This window comes from Pinus tabuliformis, chromosome X, assembly GCF_031772625.1.
Source record: "Pinus tabuliformis cultivar Carrire ecotype Pingquan chromosome X, CPIR1, whole genome shotgun sequence".
NCBI classification, from domain to species: Eukaryota; Viridiplantae; Streptophyta; class Pinopsida; order Pinales; family Pinaceae; genus Pinus; species Pinus tabuliformis.
Genome location: NC_142308.1, coordinates 540,896,209 through 540,908,984, shown reverse-complemented (window position 1 = coordinate 540,908,984; position 12,776 = coordinate 540,896,209). Strand labels below are relative to the sequence as shown.

Here is a 12,776-nt window from a genome sequence, read left to right as displayed (position 1 = left end):
TTTTCTAGGAGTTGTGTTTGCACTCCCACATTGTATCCATACTGGATATATCCTTCAATCCCATTGACCTGCTTTTGTGGTCATTCGTTGGACATTAACAAAATTATCTTATCTTATCTTATCTATTTTGATGTACTTTTACCTTTGTTCAATTAATACCTTAGGGTAAATCAAGATCCATATGGCACCCTTATTGTCATCACTCTCCATTACCCCACATAGATGCCTCCTCACATGGGTATATGAACTGTTATAAAGTTTCCCACCATGACAATAATGAGGGAATAGAAATTCAGAGGTTCCACCACCTCCCCCCTCCCCACAACCAAATTTTGTCGCAAATCCCCACAAGGGTGTGAATGAACCTTTCCCCCTTGCATTTCATTGCCCTTGTTGGTCCTCGTTTTTGGTGAAAATAGCCATCATAGTAAACCTTATTTCACCAAAATAATCCTATCACTCGACATTTTGACCAATAAAACAACTAAGGTATTGTTATCATTTTCACCTAAATTTTTTATTTGTGGCAATTTTTATGCATTGTTAAATCATTTTTACCAAATTTTAAAGGAAAATAGGTGTTCTAATAATTTCTCCTTCGTTGAAGTATATGCAAGTGTGTTAGAAAAAAACAAAGACATGGGATTTGTTCCTTGGTTTCCCTAAATGGATCATGTCCTGTTGGATCTGTGAAAAAAATATTGAAGGGGTCCAATCAACGTAGCCAAACAGGAGAAAAATACATTGTCACATCAAGAAAATCCACCCAAATTTCATTAGCTCACGATTTCACACAATATTGGCCACTTCAAAGGTCAAATTTGATATAGATAGATGATAGAAATAGGAATTAGTTCATTGTAATAAGATAAATTAATGTAATGTACCCTATTGACCAACTGCCCAAGGAAGGACGAACTAGCCTATCCAACCCTGTAGGCTATAGTCATTGATAAAGAGGGAAACCCATTATCCAATGTTTTGGGGCAACACTGGGTAAAATTGTGGTAGTTAGGGAAAAAATCCCAAATTGGGGGATACACTTGTAACCACTCACATTAGATTAAGGGAGAAACATCCCCACAAGGAATCTATAAATAAAGGAACAATGGAATCATTTGATCATCATAGGTTTGGATTTGAATATCGTTGTTTTACTTGAGCTAAGGCTCTAAGGGTTTTAAAACCCCTTTCCATTTGTCTAGTTTCGATGGAGGTGATCCCACCCTAGCTAGATTCCCTTTTCTTTGTCTATTATAGCCTAATACTTTTTGGAGCATCTCTGGTATGTTTTGGCACTCAAGGAAGTGATTTTCTCTATGGTTATCATTTGACCAACAAGCTTTGCCTGAGAACAATGATGGTCTTTTTGGTCCCTAGAAGTTCAATTAAAGAGACTTTAAGCTACATGGAGACCTCCATGAGGCATTGTAGTCTAGTTCTAAGTCAACGAGGAAGTTTTTGGAGCAGCAAAGACCCCTATAGGGTCTGTTTGATGAGTGTGAGATCCTAAAGGCAACGACCTAGTAATTCAATCCTTCTAGGGTTGTGGCTATCCATAGGAAGCCAATTCAGACCCTACTGCAACACAAGGGAAAATTAGGGCTCCCACGTAACTAGTCGGAATTCTAAAGCAGCAATCTTCAACATAGTAACAGCATTTTAACAATGGTTAGTCGACTCTCCCTGCAGCAATTTGTCAAGATCTCCCACGGTAGTCAAAGGGTAACCTTGCGGCTGAGTAAGGATCTCTCTGTGGCATGTGGTTGGGCTCCTATGCAGCAATCAAAAGACGGCTCTGTCATCATGGGTTTGTACAGCAAATCAATCCAAATAGGATACTCTTGTCATAGCATCAATAACTAGTAAACAATCCTAAGAAGCAAGACTGTAAAGGCAACAAGGAGTTTAGCTCAGTAGAGTATCATTAGAATAACAGATTCTTAGCCAACTATTCTGTAATCTAATTGAAGTTGTTTGTGGGATCAACACTCTTTATTTGGTTTCATTATTGTTGAATATTAACATTATAGTTGGGATTGTCCTAGTTGTGTGTTGTGAACCTATTGTTCATTGGACAGTTAGTCTTAATCTATAGTAGATTGTGGAAAAATTTATGACTATTGAACATCATATATATCATTTAAGAGACCTATTGTTGTATGGTAAAATGAATGTGCACTTCCGTCATGATATATAACCTTCTTCATGATTTGTTGAAACCCTAGACAAAAATAAAACCCTAAGGGCAAAAATTACCTAGGGACACTACAATTAATCCTCCAACAAACTGAGAATATGGCAAATCATTCACTACTTCAAATTTATCATTCCTCTCAAGTTTTAAATTTACCTCTATTGGAGTTTTGCTTAAATTACAATCTCGCATTTTGAATTTTTCCAACAATTCTGAAGCATAATTTGTTCGTGAAATAAAACTCGCGTGTGGTTGTTGTTAAACTTCAATACCCAAGCAATAACGTAACAATCCTAAGTCAGTCATAGCAAATGATTTAGAAAGACTATCTTTTTCTTCCTGTATCAAATCATTATTATTGTCTGTAATTATCAACTTATCAACATATACAACCATAATTATAATTTATTCAACTTTTATTTGATATATAAGTTAGGGTCAAAATCACTTCCTTTGAAATTTCTTGATTTAAGATACTTATTCATCTTTTCATACCATGCTCATGGAGCTTGTTTTAATCCATTAAAGACCTTCACCAACTTTCATACTAAGTTTTATTTTCCTTCAACTACAAATCCTTCATATTGCTCCATATCTAATCCATGTAAATCCCCATTCAATAATGCACTTTTAACATCGATCTAGTGTACTTGCCATCCAAATTGGGTTGCAAGAGCTAACAACATTCTTATCGTTATTAATTTTGCAAGGACTCTACGAGCAAACATTTCCTCATAATCAATACCATATTTTTGTGCCAAGCCTTGCTTTATACATTTGCAAGTAGCCTTGCTTTATATTTATAAATGGAACCAGCTAATTTAAATTTTGTGTAATACACCCATTTACAACCTATTGGTTTCTTAGTATGTCCACATTCTTGTTTTGAATTTGCTTCATCAAAAGAAATTGGATCGTAAAAATGCACAACTTCGCTCATTAAAGCAGGATTAGCTTATGTGGTGATTGTGACCTTATTCTTCTCTATCCTTGTTATATTTCATCAAGCTTTATATCTTGAAGAGTCCTATAGAACCATTTTGGTCTTTTACGAGAATGAATATCATCATTCAAAGATTGACTACCATTTTTTCTTTGCAATCTTGTTTTTTTTATTGCCATATTGCTCGTTCAACTCTACATTGTTTTCCTCCGCTTCTTTCTCCTCTTCTCTTCTACACTTTCTATAAGTAGCAAAAGTTTTGAACTCATATTCACCATTATCACCCTACAAAACTTCACCTTTCCATTTGGATGTATGTACATGTCAAGGTCTTTCATCAAAAATGACATCTCTACTTATAAAAACCTTGGACCATATAACTTATATGCATTTGATTCAATACTATATCCAATAAATATGCATTTTCTACTCTTAGCCTCCAACTTATGTCTATTTGAATTAGAAATATGTGCATATGCTAAACAACCAAAAGCTTTGAAATTGGTTACCTCTCATTTCCTTCTTGACCAGGCTTCATAGGGGGTTGTCCACAAATTTCTTTTGTCAGACTGTGATTTAACGAAAACACTATTGTCTTCACTAGTTCAACCTAAAAATTGGTCACTGAAATGATGCCCTTTCAGCATACACCTAGCCATCTCCATAATAGATCTCAATTTTCCCTCTGCTTCTCCATTTTGCTAAGGTGTTTGGGAAACAAATGTAGAAAATCCACAAAACTCTGCAACTACTAACATGAACAATCTGAAATATAATTTCTTTTCATATAAACACAAAATTTCTCAACGTTGAAACAGAATAGGAACAAAAATAAATCATAGTCACATAGTAGAAAAACACAATATTTTTTTAGGGAATCCAACTAGGAAAACCCTATGCTTGCTTGAGAATTTTATTGAAGAAATTTGAGCAATAGATCTCTTACAAATACAACTTGTTTCAATAGAGAATACAATTTGATTCCCTCTGCTTGTACTAAACTAAAACACTCCTTGCAAGACCCCTAATTTGCTCCTCGATTTCCTCCTAATTCCTTGCACATAAGTTGCTCCTAAATTCTTGCACAATTCCCAAGGAAATTCCTCTCTCCAATAATGCGCACAAGCTTCTCTTGGCACACCTTTCTCTCACAAGCTCCACACATAAACCTGTGCAACCTTCTCACAAACCCATGAGCTCTATTGTCTTGTCTAACCAACTCGTGCTCACAAGGCGATGATTAAATTGTGCCTTGGTTCCTCCTATTAAAGGAAAATTGAATGGTTAAAGTTAGCAATTTTCTATTTGAGGCAAGTTACTTTTGTGATTGATTAAATTAGCATGAGTTAACTACTCATGCAACTTGTTCTATCTCAAATGAAGACTTGAGACTCAAACACACGTTCTTTTCCTCAATTAACTCACACTAGAAGACTAATAACTCAGCCTTCCACTTTAACACATCAATTAACTGCTTCATAACTCCTAACTTTTAGGAACGAATCCTAAATTATAGGAATTTGTCCTGACTTATAGGGAACTCGAGTATGCTAAGGAGAAACTCGTTGAGGCTCCTTGAATTAAGGCACAAATCAAGGAACCCTCACGCTATTATTTTAAACACTCCTTAGCGAGGAAGGTGTTCCTGGAAGAACCTCGTCCACTTGGATCTGTCTCCAACACTACCAAGTTCTCCACTGCTACAGCTGCTCCCTCTGTACTAGAAGACTTCCCTACTTTCTTTTGCAGAACCTGATTTGAATACCTATTCTTTCCCACCATGCTCTGTGAATCCACCTCTTTAGTCATAAGTGCCATGTACCTTGTGCACCTCTGTGTCTGCTTCTTGACGCTGGGAGAATCAACTCTCTTCTGATCTCCCTTAACCAAATCCTCTGCCCACTTGGCTCAAACTCTCCCTATATTGGGAGTCTCTGACTGAGTGGTTGACTCCACTCCCCCTGGGCTATGGTCATCATCATCTGATAGGTCAGCCCAACTGCCAACTAGCTTAGACGGAAACTAAGATACTGGTTGAGCCTCCATCTTGAGAGCTCTATCCTGCTCTCGTTGAACCACCACTTCTCTACTTTGAGCTCTCCTTGCCTTGTTGCTCAAGGTTGCATCTATCTCTACCTACAACTTGTAGAGATTCTTCACCCTCACGCCTATCTACTTCTTACATCCAGAAGTTGAGTGTTGGAGGTATTCCTTACCTTTGTTGAAGATGATATCATATCCCTTGTCCTCAAGAGTAGCTACCGAAACAAGATTTTGCCTCAATCCTGTAACATAGAGAACATCTTTGAGATGAAGAGGATTACCTGATTCTCTCTAAAAACTGACAGTACCAACTCCTCTAGCTGCATATTGACCATCATCTCCTAGCTTAATTTGAAACTGCATGTCCTTCTCCTTCAGGTGGTTGAAACTCTTCTTGTTCTCGGTCATGTGGAAGGATGCTCCTAAATCAATATACCATATATTGTTATCTGTTGAGCTTTCCATGCAAGCAATCAATGAGCAATATTTCTTGAACTAAGCACAAAATGCATCTACCTCCATTAATGCAGCAACATGATCCTTACTGGACTCCTCCTTCCGGTTAGGACACTTAGAAGGATAGTGCTCAAATTCATGGCAATGGAAGCACTTGATCTTGTTTAGATCCTTTGCCCTTCTTGCCCTTGGCCTTGCCTGCCAGGGCAAGGTTCTCCTCATCCACTGTCATTATTGATTCCCTTCTATGGTTCCTATTCAGATCTCTTCTTCTATGCAGTCAATCCAAAACCTTTCCCAATTTGAAAGTTCTCTTTCCCACTAACAACATCCTAAAACCCTTTCCAAGACTTGTGAAGTCCAAGTAAGGCAAAACTCACAAGGTCATGATCATATACAACCATGCCCACACCACCCAGTTCATCTCGTACCTGAGTGAACCTTGACAAATATGTGACAATGGGCTCATTCGGATACTCCTCAACTTCTCCTTAAGAGCAAACTTCCTGGTATCATGGGTACTCTGATATAGCTTCAGGATGGTATTGTATATCTTAAAAATTGTCTTCTTCTCATGGATATGAGGCACTATATGATCTCTGACCCCTTCTAGAATAATCCTCCTTGCCTTTATATCATTCTTATTATGCGAAGCCAATTGTTGGGGATCTTGAGGAGGCACTATCGCGTGCTTTATCAATTCTCCCACCCCATTATCTTCCAGCACTATCATGATCCTCCCTTTCCATTTAACGAAGTTCAATTCTCCCTCTAAACAGTGATCTACTCTCAACCCTTAGTACGCTATCCTACTTACCCTAGAGAGCTTTATTAGTTTTTGTAGCATCGGACAGGTGTTCTAGTCTTGCCTTTTGTCAGAGAGGCTAAGAAACATAGGAGCTCCAGAACCCAAAAAAAGTTTCAGGAGAAACACCTAGAGATGGCTCAATTAAGTTAATTAGTCAATAATTTAATATTTCCTAAGTCTAACTTAGGGAAAAGTGATTAATTAACCAGAATTAATTGAGAGAGGTGAAATTTCTCTAGAAACTCACATGGATCGACTTAGAGATGATCTTAGTCATTGATGGGGATTTAATCATGGTCGTCGGTTCACCAAAAGGAGATTATAAGAGGTGGTTGATGGGGTTGGAGCTAAACATACTTAAGAGATCAATTTCATTGGCAAATTGAGCTATCCAGCAACAATAATAAAGCAAGGAAGAGGAGTTTGAGCTAGAAGGGAGGCAGAGTCACTGAGGGGCAGAGACAATGATTCCAGAGGAGATTCCAGTTCTGGAGAGGTGCCAACAAGTGACAGAAGTATTCCACAATGAAGTTGCACAACGATTGCGCAATGGCTTCAATGAACAGTTCGATTTAGCTAAGAAGGAGTTCAATTGAGCTTCCAAAGGCCGAGAAAATTTTTCGGAGGGCCGAAGAGTCACTTCATATAGCAGAGACATGTAAGGAGGCTTGATCAAAGGTTGAATCAAGCCACACGTGTGAGGGTCTGCACAAGGGTTTGGACGGCCACTTTTTCTACGATGACCAGTGTCAAGATTGCTCATGGAGTGAGAGAATTTTCTCTCTAATATTTTTGCCAGGTATTTGTTGATAGGATACCCAGTTGGGCATCCACAGATTGTACTCAAACTATTTCCCTGTTGCATAAAAATAAAATCCCCATCTATTGCTTCGGTTTTCCCGCATTGGATTTTTGCAAGGACATTTGTCCAAAAATAACTATGTCAAATTTTTGTGCGTGCTTTATATTTCTCAATTCCAGAATTTTTATATTCCGCAGTGTTTTTATGGTGAAAATTGCAATTGTGATTTTAATCATTATTTGTCGTAGCAAATAAACTGCACTTAATTTTAATCAGTTAGAAGAATAATTTCCAATTGCTACAATAGATTAAAAAATTCATAATCTCTCCAACACCTGCCCACTAATAGCCTTGTAGTCCTTCACAAGAGGCTGTACTTAGGGCTTGGAGGCTGCCCACTTCACTGCTCCTTTAGTCCTTCAAAGTCTGCAAATTCTTGGGCTTCAATATATCTACCACTACTAACACTCTTGTTGTCCTTCACAAGACCTGCTCTTTGGCCACAATTAGGCACCTACTAACAGTCCTCCACCTGTACTTAAGATGCCACCTACTCTGTCCCAAACCTGGACAATCAACCTTACATCAACACAAAACTTGGAAGAGCACAAACATACCTTTGGTCTAGATGATCACTTCTGTCCCCAAATCAACTCGGCCTGTGCACCTATATTTGAAGTTTCGGCCCTCTGGTTAGGGCTTGCTGATTGTCCACATCAGCCCTTCAAACCTGGTCCAAAACTCCCACAGAACCTGCGTTATTTCCCTTCCTTTAGGCCAGGACTTTTGTGCTATATGTCTAGCAACTCGGCCTTCCCTTGTCTACTATTCAATAACCACAAATCAACTCCAAGTAGGGCTTGGCTTTCCCTGCAATAGACATAGAAAATACAACGGCATGTTCACAGAGAAAAACTTCTAACAAAAACATGCACAGTTCTGCCCAGATTGTTCCTCCAATACTCAGCCTAATCCTGTCACAAGAAAAGACTCCTAAACTGATCTCTCCAGATAGTCCTCTTGAGCCTGTGGCCAAATCAGAGATGTCTTCTCCTAATATGCTCGCTCTTGTGATGTGTTGATCTTAATTTTGTTCCAAGAACTCTGATACCATGTAGAAAATCCGCGAAAGTCTGCAACTGCTAATATGAACAATCTGAAACATAATTTTTTTCATATAAACACAGAATTTCTCTACTAAACTTTGCAAGGAAACAGGAACAGAAATAAATCACAGTCACACAGTAGCAAAACACAATAATTTTTCAAGGGAACCCAACTGGGAAAAACCTTTGCTTGCTTGAGAATTTTATCGAAGAAATTTGAGCAATAGATCTCTTACAATTACAACTTGTTTGAATAGAGAATACAATCTGATTCCCTATGCTTATACTAAGCTGAAAACCTGAAACACTCCTTGAAAGACCCCTGATCTGCTCCTCGATTTCCTCCTAATTTCTTGCACATAGGCTGCTCCTAAATTCTTGCGCAATTCCCAAGGAAATTCCTCTTTCCAATAATGTGCACAAACTTCTCTTGGCACACCTTTCTCTCACAAGCTCCACACATAAACCTGTGCAACCTTCTCACAAACTTCTGTGCTCTATTGTCTTGTCTCACCAACTCGTGCTCACAAGACAATGATTAAATTGTGCCTTCGTTCCTCCTGTTCAAGGAAATTCGAATGGCTAAAGTTAGCAAGTTTCTATTTGAGGTAAGTTATTTTTGTGATTGATTGAGTTAGCTTGAGTTAACTACTCATGCAACTCATTCTATCTCAAATCAAGGACTTGAGACTCAAACACACATTCTCTTCCTCAATTAACTCGCACTAGAAGACTACTAACTTGCCCTTCCACTTTAACGCATCAGTTACTGCTTCATAACTCCTCCTAACTTTTAGGAACAAATCCTAAATTATAGGAATTCATCCTAACTTATAGCTAAATCGAGTATGCTCCGGAGAAACTGGTTGAGGCTCCTTGAATTAAGGCAAAAATCAAGGAACCCTTTCTTGTTATTATTTTCAACAACAAATGTTTGTTTTTGAATACCATGATGATAAAAAAAAAATCACGAAACGCATTTGATTCATACTCACCTCCTTTATCACTTCGAAACATCTTCATATGTTGACCACTTTCATTTTCAACCATAGCTTTGAATTGCTTAAAAGCGACAAAAACATCAAATTTGTTCTTCAAAAAATACACCCATATTTTTCTTGAGAATTCCTCAATGAGCATGACAAAGTATTTAGCACCTCCAAGAGATTGGGTTCTCATGGGACCACAAATATCACCATGAATTAATTGAAGTACCTAAGTTGCTCTGGTGTTGCTATTTTAAAAATTGAATTGATGTTGTTTTCCTGCCATACATGGCTCGTATACACCTTTGTCTTCTTCAATATAGGCAATCCATTCAACAAGTTATGTTTCTGCAGCAGCTTTAAATAAAAATAATTGAGACAGCAGAGCCTTTTAATGTGCCACTTCACAGAAATCCACCAGCATAGGCTCCACTTTGAGGGCAGAACAAATGGATTATCACAATATTTCATATGATATATATCCCCCAACCCACATTGAGGTGATTTCTAATCATCAATTCCTCTCCGTATTTCAGGACAGCCCTTAGGGCATTCAGTTCTATCCAACTCACCTCCAAACTAACCCATAAAGGATGGACAATGACTGTTTGGCCCTGCTACAACTATTCTATGTAAGGACTAAGAAGTAGGGCACCATGGCCACCTCTTCTCTGCATAATTCAGAAAACTTCCAATACTGTTATCTTTGATTTGTACCAAATAGTCCATATAATTTAAGTTTTTAACTCCTCTATTCTCTTAGCTATTGACAAATTAAGGAAACTAAATTAGAGTTTATTAACACAATCAATGATTGAGATGCATTTCCATTATTTATAACCTACATAAGAAGAACATTTTGGCACAGAAGAAATTTGGCAATGCCTTGCATCATCTAATTCTACATCAATGATTCAATCAGGGGCCTGCTATGCTATTTGATACTATATAACTAATATGCTATTGATTTCATAGGCCATCATTCTTCATTTAATGACAGTGAACCTTGCAAACAAACGTAATCCAATGAGGAAGTAATACCTTCAGTGATGAGGCAACCTGCACCATATATTCCTGTAGGGTGAAACTGGACAAATTCAAGATCCTGAAAAAGGGAAAATGTCTTGAGTCAGGCAAAAAATGGATTATTCAGTATTTGTCATCTTTTAATGACAATTAATAAAATAAAAAGCATCACCATTGACCTGCAGAGGCAGTCCAGCACGTGCAACCATAGCACCTCCATCTCCAGTGCATGTGTGAGCTGAAGTTGCGGAGAAATAAGTACGGCCATAACCCTGCAAAAAGGACAATATAGATATTTATGAGGATACACACAAAAGGTGGTATTTTAAAAGGCTGATGCTTCAGTGGTTCATTAAATATGAGTTCAATTCAATAAACAAACCAATTACCCCTGTAGCTAGAATTGTGGATAGAGCTCGAAAACGATGTATTGTTCCATCCTCCATGTTCAGAGCAAGCACTCCTTGACAGGTACCTGAAATTGACAGGCAACAACGTAGTGTATAATTGCTGATGTATAGAGCACCAATACAATAATAAAAAACAAACAATTATCTGTCTATGGTAACAAGTCTGAGATGAATGCTCAATGATTGACAACATTGCATTGATTTTATCAAATTCAGTCATCTATTTCTGCATATTTAACAAATTCTATAGCTTCAGAATCCAGCACGTATTGTTCTCTGTTCATGCTCAACAAAATAATTTCATTGGATGCTTTGCAAGAAAAGGACAAAAAGAAGATTTTGCCATTACAAAACAAGGGAAAATTGTATAAAAAAGAGAAACGAAAAGCATGAAGGGGCATCTTCTTTTCAACAAACATGGAAATATTTACTGAATACCTGAACTAAATCATAATCGATAAAAGGTCTGTATGCAGTCGAAAAATAAAAGATGTTAAATACACATAGTTGCGATAGCCATGAAAAGGACCTAAATATATAACTTTGAAACAGATGTTGACTTGGCTCTTACCCAAGGGGAAATTGCAACACCTAATATTAAATAATTACCTATCTCTCAAATTGGTAAAACGCTTACCATTATCATCCATGATAAGATCCAGCGCAAAATATTCCACAAAGAATTGGGTATTATGTTTCATTGCCTGCCCATAAAGTGTGTGTAGCAGAGCATGACCAGTTCGATCAGCAGCACAAGCACAACGATATGCCTGACCACCTGCATTAGCAACTCAATTCATTTGAACAAAACAAAAAAAAGGCCTGAAAATAAGTTTACCAGGTTCAGTGCATCAACATATCATGCCAAAACAAGTGAAGCTTTTCCATCCTGACGAAATGAAAGCCAGATTTAGAGGAATTGATAAAAGGACCTTTTCCAAAATCCAGACTTTGCCCTCCAAATGCACGCTGATAGATCCTCCCCTCTTCAGTTCGTGAAAATGGTAATCCATAATTCTCCAATTCAATGACGGCTTTTGGTGCCTCCCTACACATATACTGGATAGAATCTTGATCACCTGCATGTACAGCAGTGGCCTCAATTTCACAAATCTTACTTGAAAGGGATTGCTTATAACTTGTTGATTTCATCTACTACATTACCTCTATATCAATATTCTCCGAAAATTAGTTCAAAAAACTCGATTATAAAGACATTAGCTTATATTTACAAGCATCTATTCACACATTGATCTAGAGAAGATTGCCATGCATTAGTAAGCTAAAAGACAACTAAGAGACCCTTGGAGACAAAGAAATGAATAATTACCCAACCAATCGCTTCCCTTTACTGTATCATACATATGCCATCTCCAATCATCTTCAGTCATATTACCCAAAGCTGCATTAATTCCACCCTGCATATGCATTAATTTAGTTATGTTGCATAGCACTAACATGGTTATATCACCCTATTATTAAGTCATAGAGCGATCAAACAAGCTTTTAATTCCACCCTGTATATGCATTGATTTAGTTATGTTGTATGGCACTAACATGGTTATATCAAACTATTATTAAGTCATAGGGCAACCAAACAAACTTTTAAGTTGGCTGATTAATAAATTCCAAATATTTTCTAAATATTTCACATGCAACTAGGTCATGGAACGAGTAAACAGTATATATCTGCCCCTCATTAACCCACTTTCTACAGAGCAACAAATAAGTTTAGAATAACATTAAAACTCTTAAAATGGTGCTTAGAAAATGAGCAATCAGGCATGTTGATAGGCAAAGTTAAGGACGATCTACCAAGAATGCCAAGAATCATTGTCAGGATGGGAACGGGCTTGAGTACAGTAGAAAACATCTGCCTGCTGTACCTGGGGGCAGGGAAACATCCAGGAAATGTCTGTCAGATGAATCCTGATCTCAAAGGTATCTTCACGTAGTAAATCACTCCCCGACTATTTTGGGGTATTTGTTTTTGCAACAA

At 37.6% G+C, this 12,776-nt stretch overlaps 1 protein-coding gene across 1 annotated transcript in view; it reads right to left on the bottom strand.

The window, feature by feature from the left end:
- LOC149141122 (succinate dehydrogenase [ubiquinone] flavoprotein subunit, mitochondrial) overlaps positions 1-12,776 on the bottom strand; it is a 76,379-nt gene that overhangs the window by 42,484 nt on the left and 21,119 nt on the right. Inside the window, exons 3-8 of the mRNA XM_089446297.1 lie at positions 12,108-12,195; positions 11,710-11,856; positions 11,415-11,555; positions 10,757-10,842; positions 10,547-10,639; positions 10,383-10,446 (exon numbers count right to left, since the gene is read on the bottom strand). Of these exons, the coding sequence (XP_089302423.1) occupies positions 10,383-10,446; positions 10,547-10,639; positions 10,757-10,842; positions 11,415-11,555; positions 11,710-11,856; positions 12,108-12,195 (619 nt within the window). The remainder of the gene's footprint in view (positions 1-10,382; positions 10,447-10,546; positions 10,640-10,756; positions 10,843-11,414; positions 11,556-11,709; positions 11,857-12,107; positions 12,196-12,776) is intronic.